The 23,253-nt window shown below is 45.2% G+C and overlaps 1 protein-coding gene and 1 pseudogene across 2 annotated transcripts in view; both read right to left on the minus strand.

The window, feature by feature from the left end:
• The window catches only part of INTS6 (integrator complex subunit 6), a 99,687-nt gene extending 93,852 nt beyond the window's left edge, over positions 1–5,835 (minus strand). The window contains exons 1-3 of one of the 2 annotated variants that reach the window (XM_058670812.1): positions 5,198–5,835; positions 4,716–4,793; positions 3,756–3,905 (exon numbers count right to left, since the gene is read on the minus strand). In XM_058670812.1, coding sequence (XP_058526795.1) covers positions 3,756–3,905; positions 4,716–4,793; positions 5,198–5,308 — 339 coding nt within the window. In that variant the 5' untranslated portion in view covers positions 5,309–5,835. The remainder of the gene's footprint in view (positions 1–3,755; positions 3,906–4,715; positions 4,794–5,197) is intronic. The other variant, XM_058670813.1, reaches the window with a different exon arrangement.
• Positions 5,836–16,054: 10,219 nt separating this feature from the next.
• Positions 16,055–16,413, minus strand: LOC101527024 (proteasome assembly chaperone 4-like; annotated as a pseudogene).
• Between the last annotated feature and the right edge of the window lie 6,840 nt (positions 16,414–23,253).

The raw sequence follows: 23,253 nt of genomic DNA on the forward strand, positions 1-23,253 counted from the left end.
TCCAATTCATACTGACATAGTATATCCAGGGTCAGTAGTCTATTTTCTTTTGAAAAGATAACTACTGCTTAATAAATACCAAACAATTGAGAGCTATAGGGAAAGGAAATCAAAATACAAATCAGGTCTTCACTACTTCACCTGTCAACGTTAAAAGAGAAGCCTATATTTTGTACCATGTTGGTTCTGAGGGAGAAATGCTGGGTAAATTAGGGGAGAAAGCAGTAGTATTTGAACTCTACCTAGAATATTTATTCAATTAACAAACATACCTTTATGTTAAAATAGGAAGTTTGTTACTTCATCTAAAAGCAACCATTTTCTGGTAAAAATCCTCCAGAAATTAACCACATTTTATTTTCATTAGACTACTGGTCATGGATTAATTCACTGAGGGCACAGTTAGGTATCATCTTAAGTCCTGAAACCAGCAAACCCTGACTAGTGTCCTGCCTAGGGAGGGTACGGTCAGGCCAGTGACAAAAATGACAAATACCACAGCAAGATTTAGCAGCTAATTCAAGAGGGAACCTAACTCTTCAAAAAACAAAACAAAACAAAAAACCACTGAGGGGAAACAGAACAATTTGGAACACAAAAATTATATTCATCGTACTCACTAAACTTTAATAGAACCTCTAAAACGTCATACATTTACTAATTACTCAAGCAGTTTGTTCAGAATTTTGATTAACTCCCGACTGATTTGCATTAGTTCAAACTGCTGAACATGTGAAAAATATCAAATTTATCTCCACTGATAACCAAATTAATAACATACTACTGTGAAGGGAAAGATCCACTGGAAACTACCTACACATCGCTCCATGACTACAGAAAGGTCAACAAATGGTACTGAGCATCAAAACCAAATATTTGTAAGACTTCTACAGGGACAAATTTTCTTAGTGAAATACCCAAAATGTTTGAGGAAACCATTTACTAAAAGTCATGTTTCTTTCTTAGCTACTTTTCCTTATTGATGCCCTACAAATTCTGACACTGTAGCTAATCTCAAAAATGTATGTGTAAGTATGCTACTAAATTACATGAATATGCTTGTAATTTTGTGAGATTAAGGAAAATCACCTATGTGCACATGTGGGGTGTGGAAGATTCAGTAAATATGCAAAATTTTAAGTGTATACACATCAAATTATATTTAGATTTTTTTGGTTTTTTTGGATGCTCTGTAAAATACATAGGCTGTCTTCCCTCTAACTCACATTTTTTTTTGTATTTCTTTCAACTATTAAGATTATATACAAGTATTTGGTACTGCAGGTTCCACAGATTTTAGTATATAATACAAAAAGAGAAATACTTCTGTAAAACACTGAGGTACTAGAACAAAAGTATTCCATAGAAGACAGATGGATTCATAGTGTTTGTGCAGGAACACACAAATCTGTACATATTTACTTCATGCATGCTGAATTTCTGATCATTTGTCCCTTTTCATGAATAGAAAATGTGAGATATTTAAACAAACACTACAAACCATTATGGGAAAAATCTTCTAGAAAGATATATTTTCTTCTAATCAAAAACAATTTTTTCAGAAATTCAGCCTTTTTCAATTACATTAATGTTAGTATCATTCTTATGTGCCGATTCAGGACATAAGCACCAATATTCCTCCTTGTATCTTTGCTCATTCATCAAAATAAGTGAGCATTCCCCCTCCCTGCTGACAACTTAATAACCCTAAAATGTAAAAAAGTCCCAATCTCTTCTCTTGGTCAAAGATAAGAACAGCATCAAAGGGTGACCTGAAACTTCAAAGTTTTTATAAGCTTTGTAAGACAAAAACTAGAGTGTTCTCTGTGAAACATAGCAACTGAAATAGCAAAACAAAGGTTCAAGTTACAAATGTCCTCAGGCTTCCTGTTAGTTTTCTAAAGATTTATCCTAAAAACTACTGTGGAGCCAGCACAGTGGCACAGCAAGCGAATCCTCCACCTGCACTGCCAGGATCCCGTATGGGCCCAGTTCATGTCCCACGTGCTCTGCTTCTGATCCAGCTCTCTGCTTGTGGACTGGGAAAGCAGTGGAGGATGGCCCAGAGCCTGGAGACCCTGCACGCCTTTTGGAGACCTGGAAGAAGCTCCTGGGACCTAGTTTCACATCAATGCGGCTCTGGCCATTGTGGTCACTTGGGGAGTGAACAAGATGGAAGATCTCTCTGTGTATAACTCTTTTAAGTAAAATAAATCTTAAAAAAAAAAAAAAAAAAAACAGAAAAATGATCTCTGGACTTAAAACTTGGATCAAAGCCATAGGGTATATATAGGAGAAAAAAATCTCTAACAGATTAAGGCAAATATGTCCAAATGTTTTTCTAACTGGAAACACAATGCAGAACAGGAGGAATTAGCTCAACTGCACACCAACAACCAAATAAGGTAACCAAATAATCAGTAGTGTTAAATGGGTCTTTGAGCTCAAAGAAGTGTAGATTAGCAATGAAAGACCACATAGCTTACATACAACAAAGGAAAACGAAAGGGAAAGAAGACATTTCACAGAAACAAACCCAAAGTTCATGGCAACCTTAGTTCAGGGCTAAGTTATGAAGTGCTCAAAACAGACCAACACCGAGAACAACTAAAGCGGCCAAAAAAAAAAAACTTATTTACCTAATTAAATGACAGAAGTGCAGTTTGGTAATTGATTCTAAACAGCAGTGTATACTGTAAATGCTTTGGGACTAAAACCAACCATTCCCATTCCAAGATACTGAGAGACTCTTCCCTATTGCCTTCTATGTAAAGCAGTGAAGTTGGAGTCACAGGAATCATTTCCCAGAAATGTGCAAAACTCATGCAGATGGTGTACCAGGGAACTTGGGCGAGGAACAGGACAAAGCCCTAAATCTACCACTCTAGGAGTGCTTTGTACTGCCATGAAAGACTTGAACTCTGTGGACAATATTCTGTGGTTCTGCATAACATTACACATTGTTCAGTATCTTACTTCTAGGAAAACAATCACAGTCATAATGGATCACTGTACAATATTTCTTAGTGAACCATCATTGTGATTTAGCTTCTCTTACACTCAGACACAGGTGCGGCGCCATGCAAGTTCTTGAAGGATTTAAGGAAGGAGTTCTTTTGTACTTTCCAGCCAGCTTCCCCCTTCATGGAGATTTTAATTACTTAAAAAACTTAAAAGCTCTGGACAGTGGACCTGTCATTTAATCCAGAACCTCTCCAATAATTGCTGATCAGCAGAAAACAATGTGAGCAGTTAGGCTTTCCTAACAATCTTGCTTGTAGAATACTCACACACTGCCAGAACAGAGGCTTTGGGGGGTTAATCCTGAGGCAACAAACAGAACCATTTCCTCTGTCACAGACAACTGACCAACTAGAGGCTGTAAGCCACTGCTGAAGCTGCGCACCTGCTTGGCAGGAGGCTGAGTACATGGGGACGTGGGATGCTTTCCTTTGTATGCAGGAACTTTCATGGAATTGAAAGCAAAAGCACATAAACTACAGGAAAGAATTCAGATTGTATCTCTGAGTACAAATTCTTTTCAAGGAAAAAGGAGAATATATACATCACCTATCGTGAAGTTTCACCTTTGTACTATGTACATACTGTATTTTCCTCTGAAATGCTTTGCTGCACTTGCACTTCATGTTAAGACAGTTTGGGACTGGGCTTTTTGGTGGGTTTTTTGTTTTTTTTGTTTTTTGTTTTTCATAAAAAGAAAAATAAATTCTTTTCCACCTTAATATTCAACCTACCTGCCCATAGTTGTCTATGCCAGTTACTAATCTATTTAAATTTAATAAATCAAAAGCTGTCCTTAGGGATTGGCCAAGAGTCGTAAGTCCTTCAGCTTGAAGGTTTTTCAGTTCATTCATAAACGTTGCATGGTTTTCTTTCCATCCGGCCTGAAAAGAAAAACGTAAGAATTTTTTTTTTCCTTCCTGTAAGGCTAAAAACACATGGCCAGCGTTACAGCCTGATGTTCACCTAGTACCTGCTTCACTTCGGGTTGACATGGTTGGCTTAACGTGTTAATACTGTATCGCTACCTAGGAAACTCTCCCAAAGGTGGCCAGGATAAAAACCCTGCTTGCTTATACAGCTTTGGGTAGCTAACAGCCTTCAGACTTTGAGAACTTCCCTGGGAAATTCACCATCTAACCTAATCCTCAAAATTCGCGGATGCCCACATCTTAGAGGCAGGCAGACCCGAGCAGGACTTGGGAAGCGAACCTGCAGCTGCCCCCGTGGCCCTCTTGGGGCGAATCCGAGCAGCCCCCCAGCAGCTTGCAAGCTGGCAGGCAGGCAGGCAGGCACGCCGATTAGCCTTTACAGCAAACCCCGGGCTCGGCGCGGCCGGGCCCGGCTGTCACTCGGGCTAACTTGAATAAATATCCCCCACAGTTCATTGCTGCCGCTCACGCCGCGGAGGGGAAATGTCGGCCATGTTGATCGCCGCGCCGCCGCCGCCGCCGCCGCCGCGGGGCCGGGCCCGGCCGGGGAGGGGACGGCGGCGGCCCCGGCCAGTCCGCGCCGCGCCTGGACGCTCCCGAGCGGGGAGGGGGTGCGAGGCGGCCGGGGAAGGGCCCTGGGAGCCGGGAGCGCCGCGGGTGGGGGAGGGGAGCATAATGAAGGGTGAATGGGGGGGCGGGGAGGGCGAGCGAGGAAGGAACAGGGAAGGGAAGGAAAGGAAGGGGGAGGGCGAGGGCTGTTACCTTGATAGCATAGGGCGGCTCTTCGAAAGTGACCAGCATATACCTGTCTCCTCGGCTGGCAGGGTCCCGGGCACGGAGCTGCGGGCCGGGCGAGAGGGAAGCACACACGGGCGAGGTGACCGGGCGGAGAAGGGGGCGCCCAGCGGCCCCGCCGCCCCCACCCCCTCCGCACAGTACCGCACACGCAGCGGCCGCCCCCCGCCCCACACCGCGCAAACACACACACACACACACACACACACACACACGCCCCGATCGTTCCCCCGTACACCGCCCGGGAAGGAGCCCGGGCCCGGGCCGAGCCCGGCTCGCAGCGCCCGCCCGCCCGCGCGGTGGGGGAGGGGGGCCCGGAGCCCGGCGGCTCCCGCAGGCGGGTCCCCGACACCCCCCGGCCAGCAGCCCCCCGGCCGCCCGCCCTCCACCCTGCCGCCCCCCGCGGGCCGCCGGGCCGGGGTCGCCGCCCGGGCTCGGTCAGTCGGTACCTTCATGAAGGTCTCTACCGCGCCTTTGGCCGTGTCCAGGTAGGTGGTGCCCAGATGGCTGCGCTGGTTCATAGAGGCAGACGTGTCTATCAGGAACAGTAAGATGGGCATAGTGCTGGCCGGGGACACCGGGGCCCGAGGTGGTGGAGAAAGAGGAGACGGCAGAGGTGGAGGCGCCGGCGGCGGCGGCGGTGGCGGTGGCCGCCGCTACGCGGGGCGGGGGAGCGCGGCCCCCGGGAGGAAAACACCGCCTGGGTCTTTCCTCCGGGTGCGGGGAGTTTCTCCCCCGATAGTTGAGAGGAAACTCCCCAGACCCAGTCTGCCCCGTCGTACCCCTGCCTCCGCCTCCTCCTGCCCGCCTGCCCGCTGAGGCGGACGCCCGGCCGTCTGTGTCTGTCGGTCCGTCCCCCCCGCCTCGGGGGTCCCGTCCCCGCTCCCGGCCCCTGTGTGTGTCCCAGCGGGAGACGGGCCTGGCTCCCCACCCCACCCCCGGTGCAGGGAGTGGGGACCTGGGAGGCTGGCGACGAGGGGAGTGGGCTGAGGGGAGATGGGCCCTGGGGCTGTTGGGAGAAGTTTCAGGGACTCCCTCCGCACCCCGGCGGTGTCACCACTTTCTCAGCCCCTCTCGCTACTGAAGCGCTTTTCTCTCTCACACTCCGGTTTTAACTCGGGCAGGGGCTGCGGAGGCTCCGCCCCTTGACACGTCCCCGAGCCACGTGACGCACCGCCCCGCGGTTCCATTGGCTCTTCCCGGGGTTCCTATTAGCATATTCAAACAGGTCAGGGGCGGGGGCGGCTTGGGGGCCGGCTCTGGGAGTGGTTCCTGAGCATGCGCGAAGGCGGGGCGTCGGGTGCGCGCGCGAGGGACGCGCCGACGCGGAGGCGGGCTCCGGGAAGGGGCGGGGCCGGCCGCGGAAGGCCCGCGAGCTGCGGGGGGCGGGGGCTGCGTCGTCGCGCGCCGGCGGCCGACGCTGTGAGCCTGCGCGGCTGGGCCAGCGGCCTCTGCTTGGCTACTGGAGGTGACCGGGGTCGGAGGAAAGGAAATGGAGACTGTCCTTAGCTTCACACCACCCACGCCAGCCCCGAGGTCGCTGTAGCGTGGACGACCGAGGAGGGCTGAGTGGAGTAATCACTCGGTGGAGGGACCCGGGGCAGGTCCGCGGCCGCCCTCCTGAGAAAGGCTCAGGACCTGTGGCGGCGGGAGGAGGTTCCGGGACTGGCGAGGGCCGGACCGGGCCGGGGGAGGGGAAGTGACAGCTTGTTTATGACCGGGGACTGATCTGGGTGACCAGTCACTCCGCGCCCGCTGGGCAGTGAGAAGGAGTACCCGGCTTCGCCCCGATCTTGTTCGTCCGGGGTTGTGAGGTTTGGGATCGGGCGACGGCCAAAAGACGAAAGCTGCACTCGCAGTTAGAACTGGAACCCTGTCGTCGGAAGAGCCACCCGAAAGGGATCCAATCCTAAGGCGGCGAGGGAAGACTCGAGTTTAGCCATAAAAATGGTTTGCTCCCATTCTTTTTCTCAGCCAACGTAACTAGCTGCTCTTACCCAAAGATCTTGTTCCGCGTTGTTTATTTAGGGTCAGTTTTAAATAGTTGAAAGGGACTTGCCCACATTTTAAAGTGAAAACCTTGACTTGCCCAGATCACGGTGACCGGGTTCCGGGAACCTTCCCAATGCCTTTTCCTTAACCTTATAAGCTGCTTCTCCGATAGTTTGAAATACTGTGTCAGAAGCAGCGTTCTCGGTCAAGCCCCTGACTCCACTCCTACAAGTCCAGGAAAAACAGCTTCCTCAAACTCTTTGGAAAAATGAAGGCACTGCCTGAAATACCATTTAGAGACACGCAGCCTTTGTAGGACTAGCTATTTTTAGGGCGTCTCCCGCTAGCCTTTCCTTTACAGATTTTATTCTGTAATCTTGACATCAGAATTGTCTCGCTGATCATTTAGAGAAATCGTGCGTGTTAACACAGAAGACATACACTTTACGGCATTGTTTAAAAATCTGACTTTGATAACTTTTTGGTAATTGTGACAACCTCGGACTTTTTTGTGTTGATTTATGGTGCTGTTTCTGTAGGTGTGGACTAGGGTAGATAGGATACTTTTAAGAGAGTAAGCTAAAAACTAAGGGCACAGATCTTGCAGCTAGAAATAAAGTATGGCCACTACCTTCAGAGAGTTTTCTAGGACAGTATTTCATATGTATTATTAGCTACTTATAGGTAAGGAGTGATTAGATACTAAACAATTCAGGAAAACGAAGAAACTTAACCACTTGGAGTGATGAAGAACACTGTTCAAGTTCAATACACTTAAATTGTACCATTTGATTCCTCAAACTGAAATCATAGATGTGAAGAAAATCATTTGTTCTAGTGCAAAATGCACATTATTTTAACCATCTGTAAAGATTAAATTTTTAGAGTGGTCATTTAAGTAATTAGACTTGCTCTTTAGTTTTCTGTTTAGTGCTTTTCAAACTGGTCTGTGGAGTCCTGCCTGTGTAAAAAACTGTATTTTCTAGACTCATTAAGAATTTCTGATAGGAATCTGTATTACTCAGGTTTGAGGGACACTGCTTTAAAGAACTAGCAGAATTTAAACGGCGGAGGGCAGGGGGAACTACCAGTAATAACAAAGTCCATCCCAACATTCAAAATGTGAAGACAGGAAGTTAGGTCCCATTGATGAGTGCTTCAAGGGCCGGTGAGTTTCACCTAGGCAGCTCACCAGGTACGTGACAGGCAGGTCCCATCTAATGGGTAGAGAACCTTTATATCAAGCTAAGGATTTTTTTTGTGGGGGGGCCCTATAAATTGGAGAGTTTTAATTTGAGGGAATGGGGCGGGAGTGCTAAGTACAAAGCGGTGTTTGAAGGAAATCAGGCATCTTCTGGAGATAAGCATGCAGTCCTGAAGAGCTTAGAGTTATCTGAAGGCATTTATCAATAAAGCTGCCCTGGGTTCCTCTTTCCTGACTGGTTGAGGTCAGTAGGTTGTCACACCAGGGTGCTAAGTGCAGGTGTAAGAGACAGGGTTAGATGCAGAGATCTGGTCAGCCAAGTGCAGTGCACTACCCTGGAGCCTATAACCGGAACTAGGACCCTGCCAGGGATCAAAGGTCAGGTTTCCAATTCCAGAGTCCAGAAGTCTTAGAAGACGAAGCCCTGGGGCAGAAGAGAAAGAAACAACAAACAGCAGTCAGAAACCAGGAAACATGGATAAGCAGCCCTTAGACAAAATTGTGAAATAGGCCAGGTTTATTCTTAGTTTCTCTGCTCAACAGTTTAGTTATTGGTTACTAAAGGCCTGGGACCAGCATCGTGGTGCAGCAACTTGGGCCACTGCCTGCCACACCAACATTTGGGTGCTGGTTTGAATCCAGCCTATCCAGTTCCCTAATAATGCGCCTGGAAGGCAGCAGAAGACTATTCAAGTGCTTGGGCCCCTGTAACCCGTGTGAGAGACCCAAATGAAACTCCTGGCTCCTGCCTTCTGCCTGGCCCAGCCCCAGTCACTGTGGCCATTTGGGAAGTTAACAAGCAAAGATGCAAGATCTATCTTTTGAAATTTTTTGTTGTTGTTGTTTAGTTGAAAGGTAGAGTTGAAGAGAAAAGCTAGGGCTATCTTCCATCTCTAATTGACTCCTCAAATGGCCATAACAGCTGAAGCCAGGCCAGGCTAAAACCAGGAGCTTTTTCTGGGTGTAGGGATCCAAGGACTTGGGCCATTATCATTGATTTCCCGGGAACATTTGCAGGTAGCTGCATTGGAAGTCGATCAGCCAGGTCTCAAATTGGCACCTGTATGGGATGCTGGTTTAGCAAATGGTGGCTTAACTGACTGTGCCACAACACTAGGCCTCAAAGATCCCTCTTTCTGTCTCCCTCTAAGTCTGCTTTTTAATAAGAGGGGAAAAAAAAAAAACCCAATGGTTATTGACTAGGAGTGCACATTAGCATCGCCTACAGAGCTCTAGAAAAGTCATTTACCAAATGTGCATCCCCAGCAAAGAGTGATTTCAGTAGAGTTAGACAGGCCTAGACATCTTGTAAAACTCCTCAGGTAAGTCTTAACTGTGGTGTAGGACTCCATGCTTCGTGTAGAGGAGGGTATGTGCTATCAGTATGATCCACGTGCTTTCAGTTACTTGTGTTTTTAAAAAGCTCTAAACTAGGGATGGGTGTTCCACTCAGCAGTTTAAAGGGAGGGCTTGGGAACTGCCACACACACCACCCCACGCCCATATCCCATATGGGGTACCCTCCCTTTCTTCATCTCAAACAAACTAATTCTGCAAGTTTAAAAAAAAAAATCTGTAAGCATGACTAATGTGTATATTTAATAGTGAATTTTTATCATGTTTGAATTCTGATATTCTGTTTGGTTAAAGATAGATAAATACTGCTGGAGTTTCCTGGTGTTCTCAGTGACCTTTAGCCTTCCCCCTTGCCCCCTCCTCATCCTCCCATCCTCTACCTCCAATGAGTGAGACTTGGAGAACTTGAGATCTCTTTACGCAACTTCTTTCTACAATGCTAGAAAGATGTTGGTTGCATTCAGGCTTATTTTTGTAAAACACGGTCCCTAAGTGCAAGTCAACAGTTTTGTCACACTGTACTGAAGAAACAGTGAGCTCTTGCAATGCTACAGGGAAAACTAATTGGATGTGTGCTAGACCCTGTGCCGCTGCAGTCTAGCAGATTAGGAAGGATTTGGGGGAGGGAGTACATTGATCACAGAGATGTGCAAGAAAACCTCTCTTTGTTTTTGTTTTTGTTTTTGTTTTTTTAAGATTTATTTTTTATTGGAAAGGCAGATTTACAGAGAAGAGACACAGATAGAAAGCTCTTCCATCTGCTGGTTCACTCCCCAAGTGGCCTCACCAGCGGGATCTGAGCCAATCAGGAGCCAGGAGCTTCCTCCAGGTCTCCCATGTGGGTGCAGTGTCCCAAAGCTTTAGCCTGTCCTCAACTGCTTTCCCAGGCCACAGGCAGGAAGCTATATGGGAAGTGGAGCACCTGGGAAATGAACTGGCGCCCATATGGGATCCCAGTGCGTGCAAGGTAGGATTTAGGCACTAGGCTACTGCATTGGGCCCTTTGATTCTGTTTTTAAAGGTTGCTGTCCAAATTCTCATGCTTAAAGTGAAAAGAGAATAAATAAATTACATACAAATGAAGAATGGTGACTCTGACTTAAATAATAGCCTAAAGTGTTAAAATGGTACACTTCTAACAATTAAAAACTGATGAATTAGATTCATTTGTAGGAACCAACCAGAGCCCTTTTAAATTACTTTAAAGCTGTTCATGAGGGTAACATGGTTTAAAAATAATTATGCACCAGTGACTTGGCTTATGGTATCGAGATGTGCCACCTGAACTAACTTAAGCAGATGAACCTCGTGTTTGTCATGTGTAACCACAGGTAACGTAAGGCTGGCCATTTCCTCAGCTCTCTGCTTTACTTGCTTCTTTGACATCATGATAGGCATTGTTGAGAACATAAAAAACCTGTCAAAACAGTAAATATTAAAAAAGTGACATCCACCCAATGTAACCAAGCAATACATGTACAAGGAAATGTAATTTTTGTCATATCAGGATTATATCAGTCCTCAGGAAAGAAATCCTAGGAGGACTATTACTAAGAAGAAATTAACTCTTTGCAATGAACAGCATATCACAGAGACAGATGAGATTTCAGACAATTCGAGATCCACCCTGAAAATGGGCAAACTCAGATTGAGAATTAGAATCAAAAGTAGAACATTTATTCTAGCAAAATCCCGTGGAAAGTTGCAGCCATCCTTTCAACTAATGTGAAGTACACGTATGTGATGAGCATTATGGTAGGCCTTCAGAGAGTTTGTAATACACTGGAAAGCTACATTTAAAGACACAGGAAGGCAGCATGGTGATCTCTGCAAACCTCTAGGCATGATGTATTAGACTTGCAGGGTGCTTTGAAAATCTGAAGTAACATCAATTTGGGGACACAATAAATTACTGAAAACACCACTATTTTTCGACCAACCAGGAGGGGACATGTTGCTAATTATGACATAATGTTTTTAATCACTTAGAACTTCTCTATACTGAATACTGAACACTATACTGAATACTGTCAACAGGAACATCAGTGATTTTTTTTAAAAGAATACTCCAACTGTTGTCTTTGGTAATTTTTCCCTAACAGTTGGCATCTATTTTGTGAGTTTTGATGCTGATCCTTTCTTGATACACGTAGAAGCTGTCAATGAAAGATATTAAGACCATAATCAAGAATTCAAATGAGCCCGGCATGGTGGCCTAGCTGCTCAAGTCCTCACCTTGAATATGCCCCGGTTCTAATCCCGGCAGCCCCACTTCCCATCCAGCTCCCTGCTTGTGGCCTGGGAAAGCAATCAAGGATGGCCCAAAGCCTTGGGACCCTGCACCCACGTGGGAGACCTGGAAGACGTTCCTGACTCCTGTCTTCAGATCGGCGTAGCACTGGCCGTTGCAGTCACTTGGGGAGTGAATCAGCGGATGAAAGGTCTTCCTCTCTGTCTCTCCTCCTCTCTGTATGTCTGACTTTGCAATAAAAATGAAATAAATCTTTTTTAAAAAATGAATTCAAATGGTTGACTGAAAACTCAAAAGTCTGGAATTGCCCAATCATGCCACCAAGTATAACCACCTCACAACTGCCTTCTGGTGATAGTATTGTAAGATGCCATTGATTGCAGGTCACATTCTAATTCTAGAAATGCTAAAATGGAAAGAGAATACATCTTAGTATCAATAAAGTACCACTTAGTGCCGATGGCTATTAGAATAAGTGCTATTAGGAGAACATACCAAAGAGCCACATGAGTACTTAGGACAGAAGCGCTAACTCTCTCAAAGTGATTGTAAGCATGCAGAAGGCTCCGGAGGGTTCATGACTGTGTACGGGGCAGCAAAGAAGGAACACATGTGGAAGAGGGGAGGCTGTTTCACAGTCAAGAAGGTTTTGGGACCAGCACGGTGGCTAATTGGCTAAAGTCCTTGCCTTGAATGCCTGGGATCGCATATGGGCACTGGTTCTAATCCCGGCAGCTCCACTTCCCATCCAGCTCCCTGCATGTGTCCTGGGAAAGCAGTTGAGGACGGCCCAAAGCTTTGGGACCCTGCACCCACGTGGGAGACCCAGAAGAGGCTCCGAGCTTCTGGCTTCAGATGCGCTCAGGTCTGGCCATTGCGGCCATTTGGGGAGTGAATCAGCAGATGGAAGATCTTCCTCTCTGTCTCTCCCCCCTCTATCTATCTGACTTTCCAATAAAAATAAAATACTTTTAAAAAAGGTTTCATGTGCCTCGCTAAGAAATTTCAGATTTGATTTTTTTCTTTTTTTTTAAGATTTATTTATTTTTATTACAAAGTCACATATACAGACAGGAGGAGAGATAGAGAGGAAGATTTTCCATCCAATGATTGACTCCTCAAGTGACCGCAACGGCTGGTGCTGTGCCAATCCAAAGCCAGGAGTCAGGAACTTCCTCCAGGTCTCCCACGTGGGTGCAGGGTCCCAAAGTATTGGGCCATCCTCAACTGCTTTCCCAGGCCACAAGCAGGGAGCTGGATGGGAAGTGGAGCTGCTGGGATTAGAACCGGCACCCATATGGGATCCCGGGGCTTTCAAGGCGAGGACTTTAGCTGCTAGGCCACGCCGCTGGGCCCACAGATTTGATTTTTTCAGTGGTAGGAAGCCAAAGTATGGGAGCCAAGAAATAACCTAATAGCCAGATTCTCATTTTAAAAAGAATTTATAGGGGCAGGCATTGACATTTAAGATACCACTTGGAATGCCAGCATTCCTGATTAGAATGTCTGGGTTCCAGTGCCTGTCTCACTTCAGATCTAGCATTCCTGCTGGTTCACACCCTGGAAGGCAGCAACAGATGATGGCTCAAGTACTTGGGACGTTGCCATCAGTGTGGTAGACTGGCCTCACTGCCAGGTTCTGGCCTGCAACTTGGCTGGGCTCTGGCACTTGTAGAATGAACCAGCTGGTGGAAGATACTCTTTCTCTCACTCTTGCTCTGCATTTCAAACTTTATAAAAAAGAAGATTTCAATAATTATTTAAAGGATGGGTTGGGATAAAAAGGTGGTAAGCAAAGAGATGAATCAAATGATTTCTGCATTGCCCCTTGGAAGGGGCAGCTGGCAAAGTGGGAAGAGGATAATCAAAGACGCTGAGATGAAAGAATGGACAGCACTTCAGAAGCTGCATTTGGCACAAGCAGATTCCTGATATGTGGTTAAAACCATCTGATGTCATATAAAGTATCATCAAACTCCTGGTAACTATAGATCCTAATGAGCTGTAATAACTTCTCTAAAGGACCAATGATATTTATTCAGTCATTTGTTCCACAAATATTTGTTGACTCTCCGATATGTTCAGGAAGCTGGGAATTAAGCTTGAATGAGGTAGGGGAAGTGCCTCGGCTTAATGTTTAACATTCTAATAGGGGAAGTAGACAAAATCAATAAATAAAATAACATGGTTCATTTGCATTTAATGCTTGGGAGAAGAATAAAGCAAGGACAGGAAGTGAAGATGCATGGTACATTTGCAGAAGGAGGAGAGTTGGAGTTCTGGACGGAGAACAAGGAAGGTAGCAATTGAGAAAATGACATTGGAGTAGAAAGCAGAGTAGTGAAAGCCCAGCTGAGCAGACACCAAGGGAAGGACAAATTTTACCCTTAATTTTATTGAAAAACTATGGTCTGAGTGCTTGTGTGTCCGCAAAATTCTCTGGTGGTAATACATTTTTTTCCAGACTGGTAAACACATTTCAGACACTTTTTCTTTCATATAGTCATTTATTATACAGATTGATATTTGGGGCTCTAAAAATAATAAAATAAGACCTGGATTTTGCCTTCTAAAAGTGTACAGCCTGGTAAAGGAAATAAAGACATGCAGTACTAGCATAATATAATCAATACCAAAAGATACTGCATCAATCACATTTCTGATTGCAGGAAGAAATTCATTAAGACCAGAATGTGATAGAAGAAAGAAAACTGACTAAGGAAGCTTTTATGATTTATTTATTTTTTATTGGAAAGGCGGACCCACAGAGAGAAGGAGGTACAGAAAGATCCTCTGTCTGCTGGCTCACTCCTCAAGAGCCAACCAATGTGAAGCTAGGAGCCAGCAGCTTCTTCTCGGTCTCCCATGTTGGTGCAGGGTCCCAAAGGCCCTGGGTCACCCTCCACTGCTCTTCCAGCCCACAAGCAGAGAGCCAGAAGGGAAGTGAAGCAGCTGGGACATGAACCAGAGCCCATGTGGGGTCCTGGCGCATGCAAGGCCAACATTTTAGCCACAAGGCTATCACACTGGGCTAGACGAACCTGCTTTTTTCAAAACTTTACAGTTTTCTAACTCTTATTTATTTGAAAGTTTTACAGCTTATTCTCAACACCTTACAAAATACAAAAACAGTATTTTGAAAATACAGAGATATGTATTTTTAAAATATGTAAAAATCATTTTAATCCCTTTTCATCTTATTATCTAGGGATAGCCACTAATGACATTTTAGTATATGTGACGTCCGTTATATTTTAAACAAAATTCATATTTTAAATAAACTGGGATCTTATTAAATATTCTTCTTTGTCTTGTTTTTCTCATTTAATTTGAGAATTTTTCATGGCAATTTTTTAAATGTCACCATAATCAGTGTTTTTGTTATTACTGGGGATTTTATTTCCACGTGTTTCACTTTTATCAGTAATGATGCATTGAATGTCCCTATACAACAAACGTGATAATTCAACAACTAGTTTTTAAACACTAGTTAGCCCTCTGACTGTTGGCAGTACATTAGTGAACAAACCATCCAGATTCCGTGTCCTAATTGGGAGGAAGAAGACGAGGTGTAAACTGTATGTTGCGTCAGATAGTGATAAGAGTTCTGGAGAAAAATAAAGCAGGAAACGGAGTAAGAATTCCAGAGGTGGGAATCTGGAAGTTGTGTCTTTAAGGAGCCGTGGCTGTGGCAGTTGGAGACCGCATCCGGATGACGCAGGAAGCACCAGGATCCTCGAGTGGCTCTTCACGTTCCCTTCTGTTGTCCAGGGGCGGTCTGTGCCCTTCTGTAGAAGACTGGCATTTCAGCAGCAGAATTTAATGAGGCACTTGATCCTTTGCAGACAAAGTCAGAGAACACGAGCCTAAGCAACAGGCACCTGATGAATCTGTTGGTGCAGTCCCGGAGTGCCAGCAGGATCTGCACAGGGAGCTTTTTCTGCTGAAGGAAAGGTTTGGTAAAGCAAACATGAATACATTCCCTCATCTCGGATTCGAAGAGCCCACATTTGAAGTCATCTAATAACCGTACTCCTAAAGAAATAATATGAAATTAATCTGTCATGTATGATTAATCAGAAGTATCAGAGTAAACATCCATTTCACAATTATTGAGTGTTCTTTTGAGTCCAAATAAATTACTTAGTGAGGTTAGGGGGAAAAATGATCTTCACCCTGACAAATAGGAGGGTTTTGAGCAAAGGGCTGTCTGATGATTGTGACTCTTTCTATAAAGGGTAGAAACAGATCAAGAGATTGCTGTGATTTCCATAAACAGTGGTAGTGCTTTGGGGACAAAGGGGATGAAAATAGCTGTACAAAGAATTGTTTGCTTGCTTGACTGTATGACAGAAAACAGACAAAGATTATTTCAGAAATCTCCAGTGATTCTTAGAGATCCATTTCTATAGGGGAAAAATAATTAGGCTTTTTTTTTTATGACACAATGAAAGCCGGTCCGTTTATTAAGGGAGTATCGTACAATGACCTTCAGCTGTTCATCTAGAACTTCTCCGGGAAGGCCTCTACTTCCTCCTTGATCCTGTTCTCCACAAGTAATGCGAAGTTACTGTCTATATTTTGAAGCCTATAGCACACAAACACACCTATTTGTTGGTCTTCCTGGCTAGGCGCTGGGCAAGGCCGGTGGAACTCGTGTTGGAAGGGCCTCTGGGCAGGAGGTAGACACGGGCATGGAGTCGCAGCGGCTGCACAGGGCCACGGAAAGGTTGCACAGGCACGGCGCCCACCCACAGGAAGAGCTAGTTGGTCAGCCGCGGGACGTGGACGCGCACGAGCTGCTCCCACAGCCGCACGGTGAAGTTGGGCAGCAACACCTCCCTGGCCGTGGGTCTCTCCATGCTGCCGCCAGCCACACCAGACCCAAGCGAGTGAGCCCCCAATTATACACATTTTTGAAATTTTTTTTATTCCTAGGCCAAATCATTCACCTGAAGAATGAGTTTATACTTACAGAATTCTATTTGGAATAGGATTTTTACAACTTTTTGATAAAGTGTCTCAGTCAAGAAATTGTAGCCTACCAAGCATTGTCAGAGAAGCATTAGCTTCTGTGAGACCAGAAATCCTGACACGAACCTGCACAGCGCAACCAGCACAGTGGTCAGTGTGATGGTTAGCTGTGTGTCCGTTTGATGGCCACACAAAGGTGTTTGGTCAGACATTTTCCTGAGTGTGTCTGTGAGGATGTTTCTGAAGAAGCTTCGCACTCATATGTGTACACTGAGCTAAGCAGAATGTGAGTAGGCCTCATCCAGGAAGTTGAAAATATGAACAGAACATAGGCTGAGAAAAGGGCAAGCCCTCCTGTCCTTCTGTCCTGCAACTGGGATGTTGGTGTTTTCCTGGCTTCAGGCTTAAAGTGAACTATCCCTCTGCTTGGGCCTAGAGCCTGCTGGTCTTCAGATTGGAATTACACCATCAGCGCTTCCATTCTCACGACACAGACTGGCACCACACCATCTGCTGTCCTGAGCACGAGTTTGCTGGCTGCATATCTTCGTACTTCTTAGCCTCCATAATTGTAAGAATATTTTGTGTGTGTGTGTGTGCTTTCTGTTGGATTTTTTTCTCTGGAGAAACCTCACTAACACCCTCAATATACAGTAAATGTTTATTTTTATTGGAAAGGCAGATATTCAGAGAGGAAGATCTTCCATCCGATGATTCACTCCCCAGGTGACCGCAACCACCAGCGCTGTGCCAGTCCGAAGCCAGGAGCCCAGATCCTCTTCCGAGTCTCTCATGTGGGTGCAGGGTCCCAAGGCCTTGGGCCATCCTCGACTGCTTTCCCAGGTCACAAGCAGGGAGCTGGATGGGAAGTGGGGCTGCCAGAATTCAAACGGGCACCCATATGGGATTCTGGTGTGTTCAAGGTGAGGACTTTAGCTGCTAGGCCATGGCGCTGGGCCCAACAGAATCAGTTTTTAGGAAAATTCAGACAAGAGGACAGAAAAGCACAGGGGATTCTGAGCAATCGACCACTGTCCAAGCTGACCAGTGAGACTAAATCCAAGCTAAATGCTCTTGGAAAATCCATTTGGTAGCATGGACAAGCAAGCAGAACATCTGGACTCTGGCCGGGCAGGCGTGCAGGCAGGCAGATGGTCAAGCCTTAGGAGACTTCCACCAGTGTTTGCGCGAGTGTTCAGAGCCGTATACCAGGAGGTAACAGGGAAAGACCAAATGGTATAGACATCGAGAAAGTGGGGGAAAACAGACATGTCCCTATCAACTGTGCTTAGACTTCTCCATGGTCACTTAAGCTAACAAATCTATAAGCCAACTGTTCTTATTTTTAGAATAGGAAATGGAGAATATATAATGTTAATCAACAGCATTGAAAGCCACAGAGCAGAATGAAACTAGAATTCGGATCTGAATCCAGAGGAAAGTGCTGAGTTAGTGTGACAGTGATTATCACTGACCCATCCATGAGAAGCGGAAGTTGAGGGAGAGGGTTCCCATTTTTGTGGTGACTATAGGATCTGCCATCCAAGGCAGAGAAGGACGCAGAGGAAAATGATAGGGAGACCGCCCACAAAACATGTGTGTGGCAGGAATTTGCTCATAAGAACGAGGATGAGAAGGATGAAAGGGGATATTAGGATAACATTATTCAGTACACCAATTTGCAAAGACCCACGTTCTAAGAGAGCGAATGAAAAGCTTAGCAAATTATGATACAATTTCTGTCACTGAAGATGGGTACACAGTGGCTCACATGACATCCACTTACTCTCCTGGACTGACTGATGCTCCATGTCTCCTCTCTAACTCATCCCCTCAGCATGGTACCTGCTGACAACCAGTGCAATCCACTCTAGTAGGTTTGGGAACCTCTACTCCCACTACTGCTTTGAGGCTTGTTGAAGCTACTTACATTATTCCCAAACCTGTTTTTACTAAACTTATTATAGTAATCATATTAATTAGTTAAATATTATGTGAGCCAATGAAATGGGAAACATAGCCAAAGAAATTGCTGTCAGACAAGATGTAAGCAAGACAATTGCAAGAGCCTAAGAAAAATTAGTAAATAACTGCACATATTTTGCAGTGAAATGGCATAATTTGTAGTGTACATTAAAAAGAAAAATTTAAGATGCATGTGCATCATGTTTTAATCTTGCTGTTTTATTTTTTTCCATGCACCAATCACCTGCCAGCTTTGTGAGCTTTTACTGTGGGTTGTGTTTGGGATCCTTCTATAAAAGCATATCTTCCTGGAAAAACAAAATGATGGATGGAAAGCACTGTCTTTTGTGGCTCTGTTCAGCACTTCTATTCCACACTGGAGTGCAGAGTGTGTTGCCACATGTCTGCTCAGCCTTTTCCTGTTGGACTTAGAACAATGTTCCTCACGTGTAGTAAATTTCAGACAATGAATATCTGTCACTCACTAGTTGTCCTCAGTTGGGCAGGAATTCTGCATTTGAGGGCAGGTTGCAGTTGTTCTTGTCGTTTGAGCATGCCCTAATGTGTTTAGTATTTTGGTAATTCTCTTTGGAAGGAGTCGTAGAAATCATTAAATGTTCTTATATTGAAGATGGTGGCGGGGGAGGGAGGACTCACAGTGAAAACACTCCCCTCCCCTATCACAGTGCTTGGGTTTGAAACCTGCCTCCAGTTCTGGACTCCAGCTTCCTGTGAATTCGGACTTTGGGAGGGGGAAATGGTGGCTCAGATAATTTGGCTGAGTCCAGCTAGATTGGAACTGGACTGAGTTCCAGCTCATGGCTTCAGGCCTGGTTCAGCCCTGCCTGCTGTGGGCATTTGAGAGTGGACCAGCAGAAGAAAGTTCTCTCTCAACATCTCTTTTGTTTTCCATTTCTCTCAATCAATATCTCTATCCCTGCTTCTGAAATAAATGGATAATTTTTTTCATTAAAAGTTTTAAAGATGAGCAAACCAATGACAAATAAAGGTAAACATTTATTAAGCCCTCACCATTTTGTCCTCCCCATGATATTCTTGTAATCCAAGAATGTAAAAGTACTTTTGAATCAGATGACTAACTATTCTCCTGATTTCTACCAGTTGGCTTGCCTCTTGTCAGACATAGACTCAAAGTGCAACATGATTGTTACTGGTCATTTTGTTGTGTTATAGTCACCTGTGAACAAGAATCCTGAAAAACAGGGGCTGTTTTTATCACTCATATCAGAGGCAGGCAATCTAGGCCCCTTCTAATCACTATGTGTTCTACACTCTCAGACCATTCATTCTGTCTCTGTTTTCTTGTTAGCCATCTTCAGTGTATGCTTATCAACTCAAAATTACCTGATTCACCTCAAGTACTGTAGGTTGCTTTGGTAGCAGTGATGGGAAGGAGGGGGGAAAAAGCATGACAGCCCAGCTGGCTTTCCTTCAAAAGAGATTTCCTGAAACTGCTCCTAATAATTTATCTCCCATCTGTCTGGCCAATTATGTCACATGACCACTTCTATCTGCAAGGGAGGCTAGGAAATGTAGTTTTTGACTGAGCTTTTTGCCACCTCTAAGAAACCAGGCAGCTAGTTAGAAGAAGGAGAGGATGCAGTCTCTGCCACGGCAGGACTGTTGCCAAGTGAGGAAGCAGGTGTGCTACCTCGCACGGACCTGCACATAACAGGTGCTGAGAAGCAGGAAGCAGGTGTGCTACCTCGCACGGACCTGCACATAACAGGTGCTGAGAAGCAGGAAGCAGGTGTGCTACCTCGCACGGACCTGCACATAACAGGTGCTGAGAAGCAGGAAGCAGGTGTGCTACCTCGCACGGACCTGCACATAACAGGTGCTGAAAAGCAGGTAGCTCTTGTTTTCTTAGGGAAAAAATGAAACTAGTGGTGATGTCTCCCAATTTCCTACATAGCATTAGGAAGAAGTATTTGAAGTATTTTCTTTTAAAAAAGATTTATTTTATTTATTTAAAGGCAAAATTATCAGTTTGGGACAAAGAGAGGGATGGAGGCAGGGAGGGAGAGAGAGAAATAAAGAGAGGGAGAGACAAAAGTCTTCCATCCACTGGTTCACTTCCCAAATGGCTGCAACAGTTGTAGCTGGGCCAAGCTGAAGCCAGTAGCCAGGAGCTTATTCTGGGTCTCCTGCATGGGTACAGAACCTAAGAAGTTGGGCTGTTTTCTGCTGCATTCCCAGGCATACACCAGGAAGCTGGATAGGAAATGGAGTAGCCAGGACATAACTGGTATTCACATGGAATGCCGGCCCTGCAGGCAGAGGCTTAATTTGCTCTGCCAGAGTGCTGGCTGCAGGTAATGAATCCAATGTAGTAGTAAAACAATCTTTAAAAACAAACACAATGTTTAACCACACTGCCACATAGCATTAAAATGGAGGTGATGTTTGGTAATGGTTAAGGTACCACTCACACCTGAACCCATCCCAGAGTAGCTGGTCCTGATTCGGAACTCAGCTCCTGACTCCAGATTCCTGCTGAAATGCCTCCTGGGAGGCAGCAAGTAAAGACTCCATAGCTGGGTTCTTATCAGCCATGTGAAAGATCAGTGAAGTTCCAGGCTCCCGACTTTGGCCTCGCCCTGTCCGGGCTGTTTTTGTGGGCATTTGGGGAGTCAACTAGCAGAGAGAAGATCTTTGTCTCTCTGCCTTTCAAATAAAGTGAAAACAAAGAAATAAGTGTATCACAAAATCAGCACCGGGATATTCATATAGCAACTTTTTTTTTAAAGATTTATTTATTTTTATTGCAAAGTCAGATATTCAGAGAGGAGGAGAGACAGAGAGGAAGACGATCCATGCGATGATTTACTCCCTAAGTGAGCTCAATGGCTGGTGCGTGCCGATCTGAAGCCAGGGGTCAGGGACTTCGTCCAACTCTCCCACGCAGGTGCAGGAACCCAAAGCTTTGGACCGTTCTCAACTGTTTTCCCAGGCCACAAGCAGGGAGCTGGATGGGAAGCGGTGCTGCCGGGATTAGAACTGGTGCCCATATGGGATCCTGGTGCATTCAAAGAGAGGACTTGAGTTGCTAGGCCACCACGCCGGGCCCTACAGCAACTTTTAAAAACTCATTTGACTAACTGAGATTATCATTTGAACATTGTACTACAGTCACATTTTTAAATACCTGAGTTTTCTCCTCTCTGTATATTCATTACTTGGAAAATATTTATTATGTTTAATTATCAAATTGTGTATTTTATCTAAATAAAACATTCTAAAAGGTAACATCCTGAAAAACAGCATCTGCTGGACTGCTGAATTTTACAAGCATTTATATGTACAGTTCGTATATGGTGAAGTAAAAATCTTGACCTTTGAAAGGTGTTCTTGTAGGGATCATTGGGTTTTTTTTTAGTTGCAAGAATTTTTCCTAACTGTAGAACATTGCCACTAGAATCACAGTTCTACAAGTTCTATGTATCGTACTTGTTTTGTGAAGCAGCAATAGGAAAAAGACAAATATGTAATTTTTTAAGAAAATGAACGATTTTTCACATACAAAAAAATTTTTAAATTGAGCAGAATTTCAGATACAGAAGCGTCTAAGGGACAGCATAATGGCTGAATGGGCTAATCCTCTGCCTGTAACTGCTGGCATCCCATATGGGTGCTAGTTGAAGTTCCTGCCATTTCACTTCCCATCCAGCTCCCTGCTTATGGCCTGGGATTGGAAGTAGAGTATTCAGGACTTGAATTCATGCTCCGTATAGGATGCAAGTCACAGTTAGCAGCTTAACCTACTGTACCACAACACCAGCCACCTCAATTTTTAAAAAAATTTCATACTATCATTTTTTAAAGATTTATTTTTTATCACAATGTCATATATATATATATATATATAGAGAGAGAGAGAGAGAGAGAGAGAAAGAGAGAGAGGAGAGACAACAAAGAAGATCTTCTGTCCAATGATTCACTCCCCAAGTGACCACAAAGGCCAGAACTGCACCGATCTGAAACCAGGAGGCAGGAGCTTCATCTGGGTCTCCCACACAGGTGCAGGGTCCCAAGGCTTTGGGCCATCCTCAACTGCTTTCCCAGGAAGTGGGACCACTGGGATTAGAACCAGTGCCCATATGGGATCCCAGCACGTTCAAGGTGACGACTCTGGCCGTTAGGACACGGCGCCTGGTCCCATAGTGTCTTTATATATCAAAGTCATTATGCTTAATGCTATATTAATACTTAGGTCTCTCAATCTTTATATTAATTCTGAAAGTTTATTAATCAAAGGAAGAGATTAACAGACAAAGGAGGCAGAGAAACTGTGTATCCCATACAGGAACATAGAGCTGGGATTCAAACTCAGAGCTGGCTGTGTGGTTTCTTCTTCTCCATACCATAAGAACGGCAGGGATCAGGCCCGGCATGATAGTACAGCAGTTGAAGTCCTCGCCTTGAATGCGCCTGGGGTCCCATATCCGTGCCAGTTCTAATCCCGGCAGCTCCACTTCCCATCCAGCTCCCTGCCTGTGCCCTGGGAAAGCAGTAGAGCATGGTCCAAAGCCTTGGGACCCTGCAGCTGTGTGGGAGACCCAGAAGAAGCTTCTGGCTCCTGGCTTCGGATCGGCTCAGCTCCAGGCGTTGAGACCTCTTAGGGAGTGAACCATTGGATGAAAGATCTTCCTCTCTGTTTGCTTCTCCTCCTTGTACATCTGCCTTTCCAATAAAAATACAAAAACAAACAAGCAAACAAAAAACATGGCAGTGATCACAAA

The sequence above is a fragment of the Ochotona princeps genome, chromosome 12 (assembly GCF_030435755.1).
Source record: "Ochotona princeps isolate mOchPri1 chromosome 12, mOchPri1.hap1, whole genome shotgun sequence".
Taxonomy (NCBI): Eukaryota; Metazoa; Chordata; class Mammalia; order Lagomorpha; family Ochotonidae; genus Ochotona; species Ochotona princeps.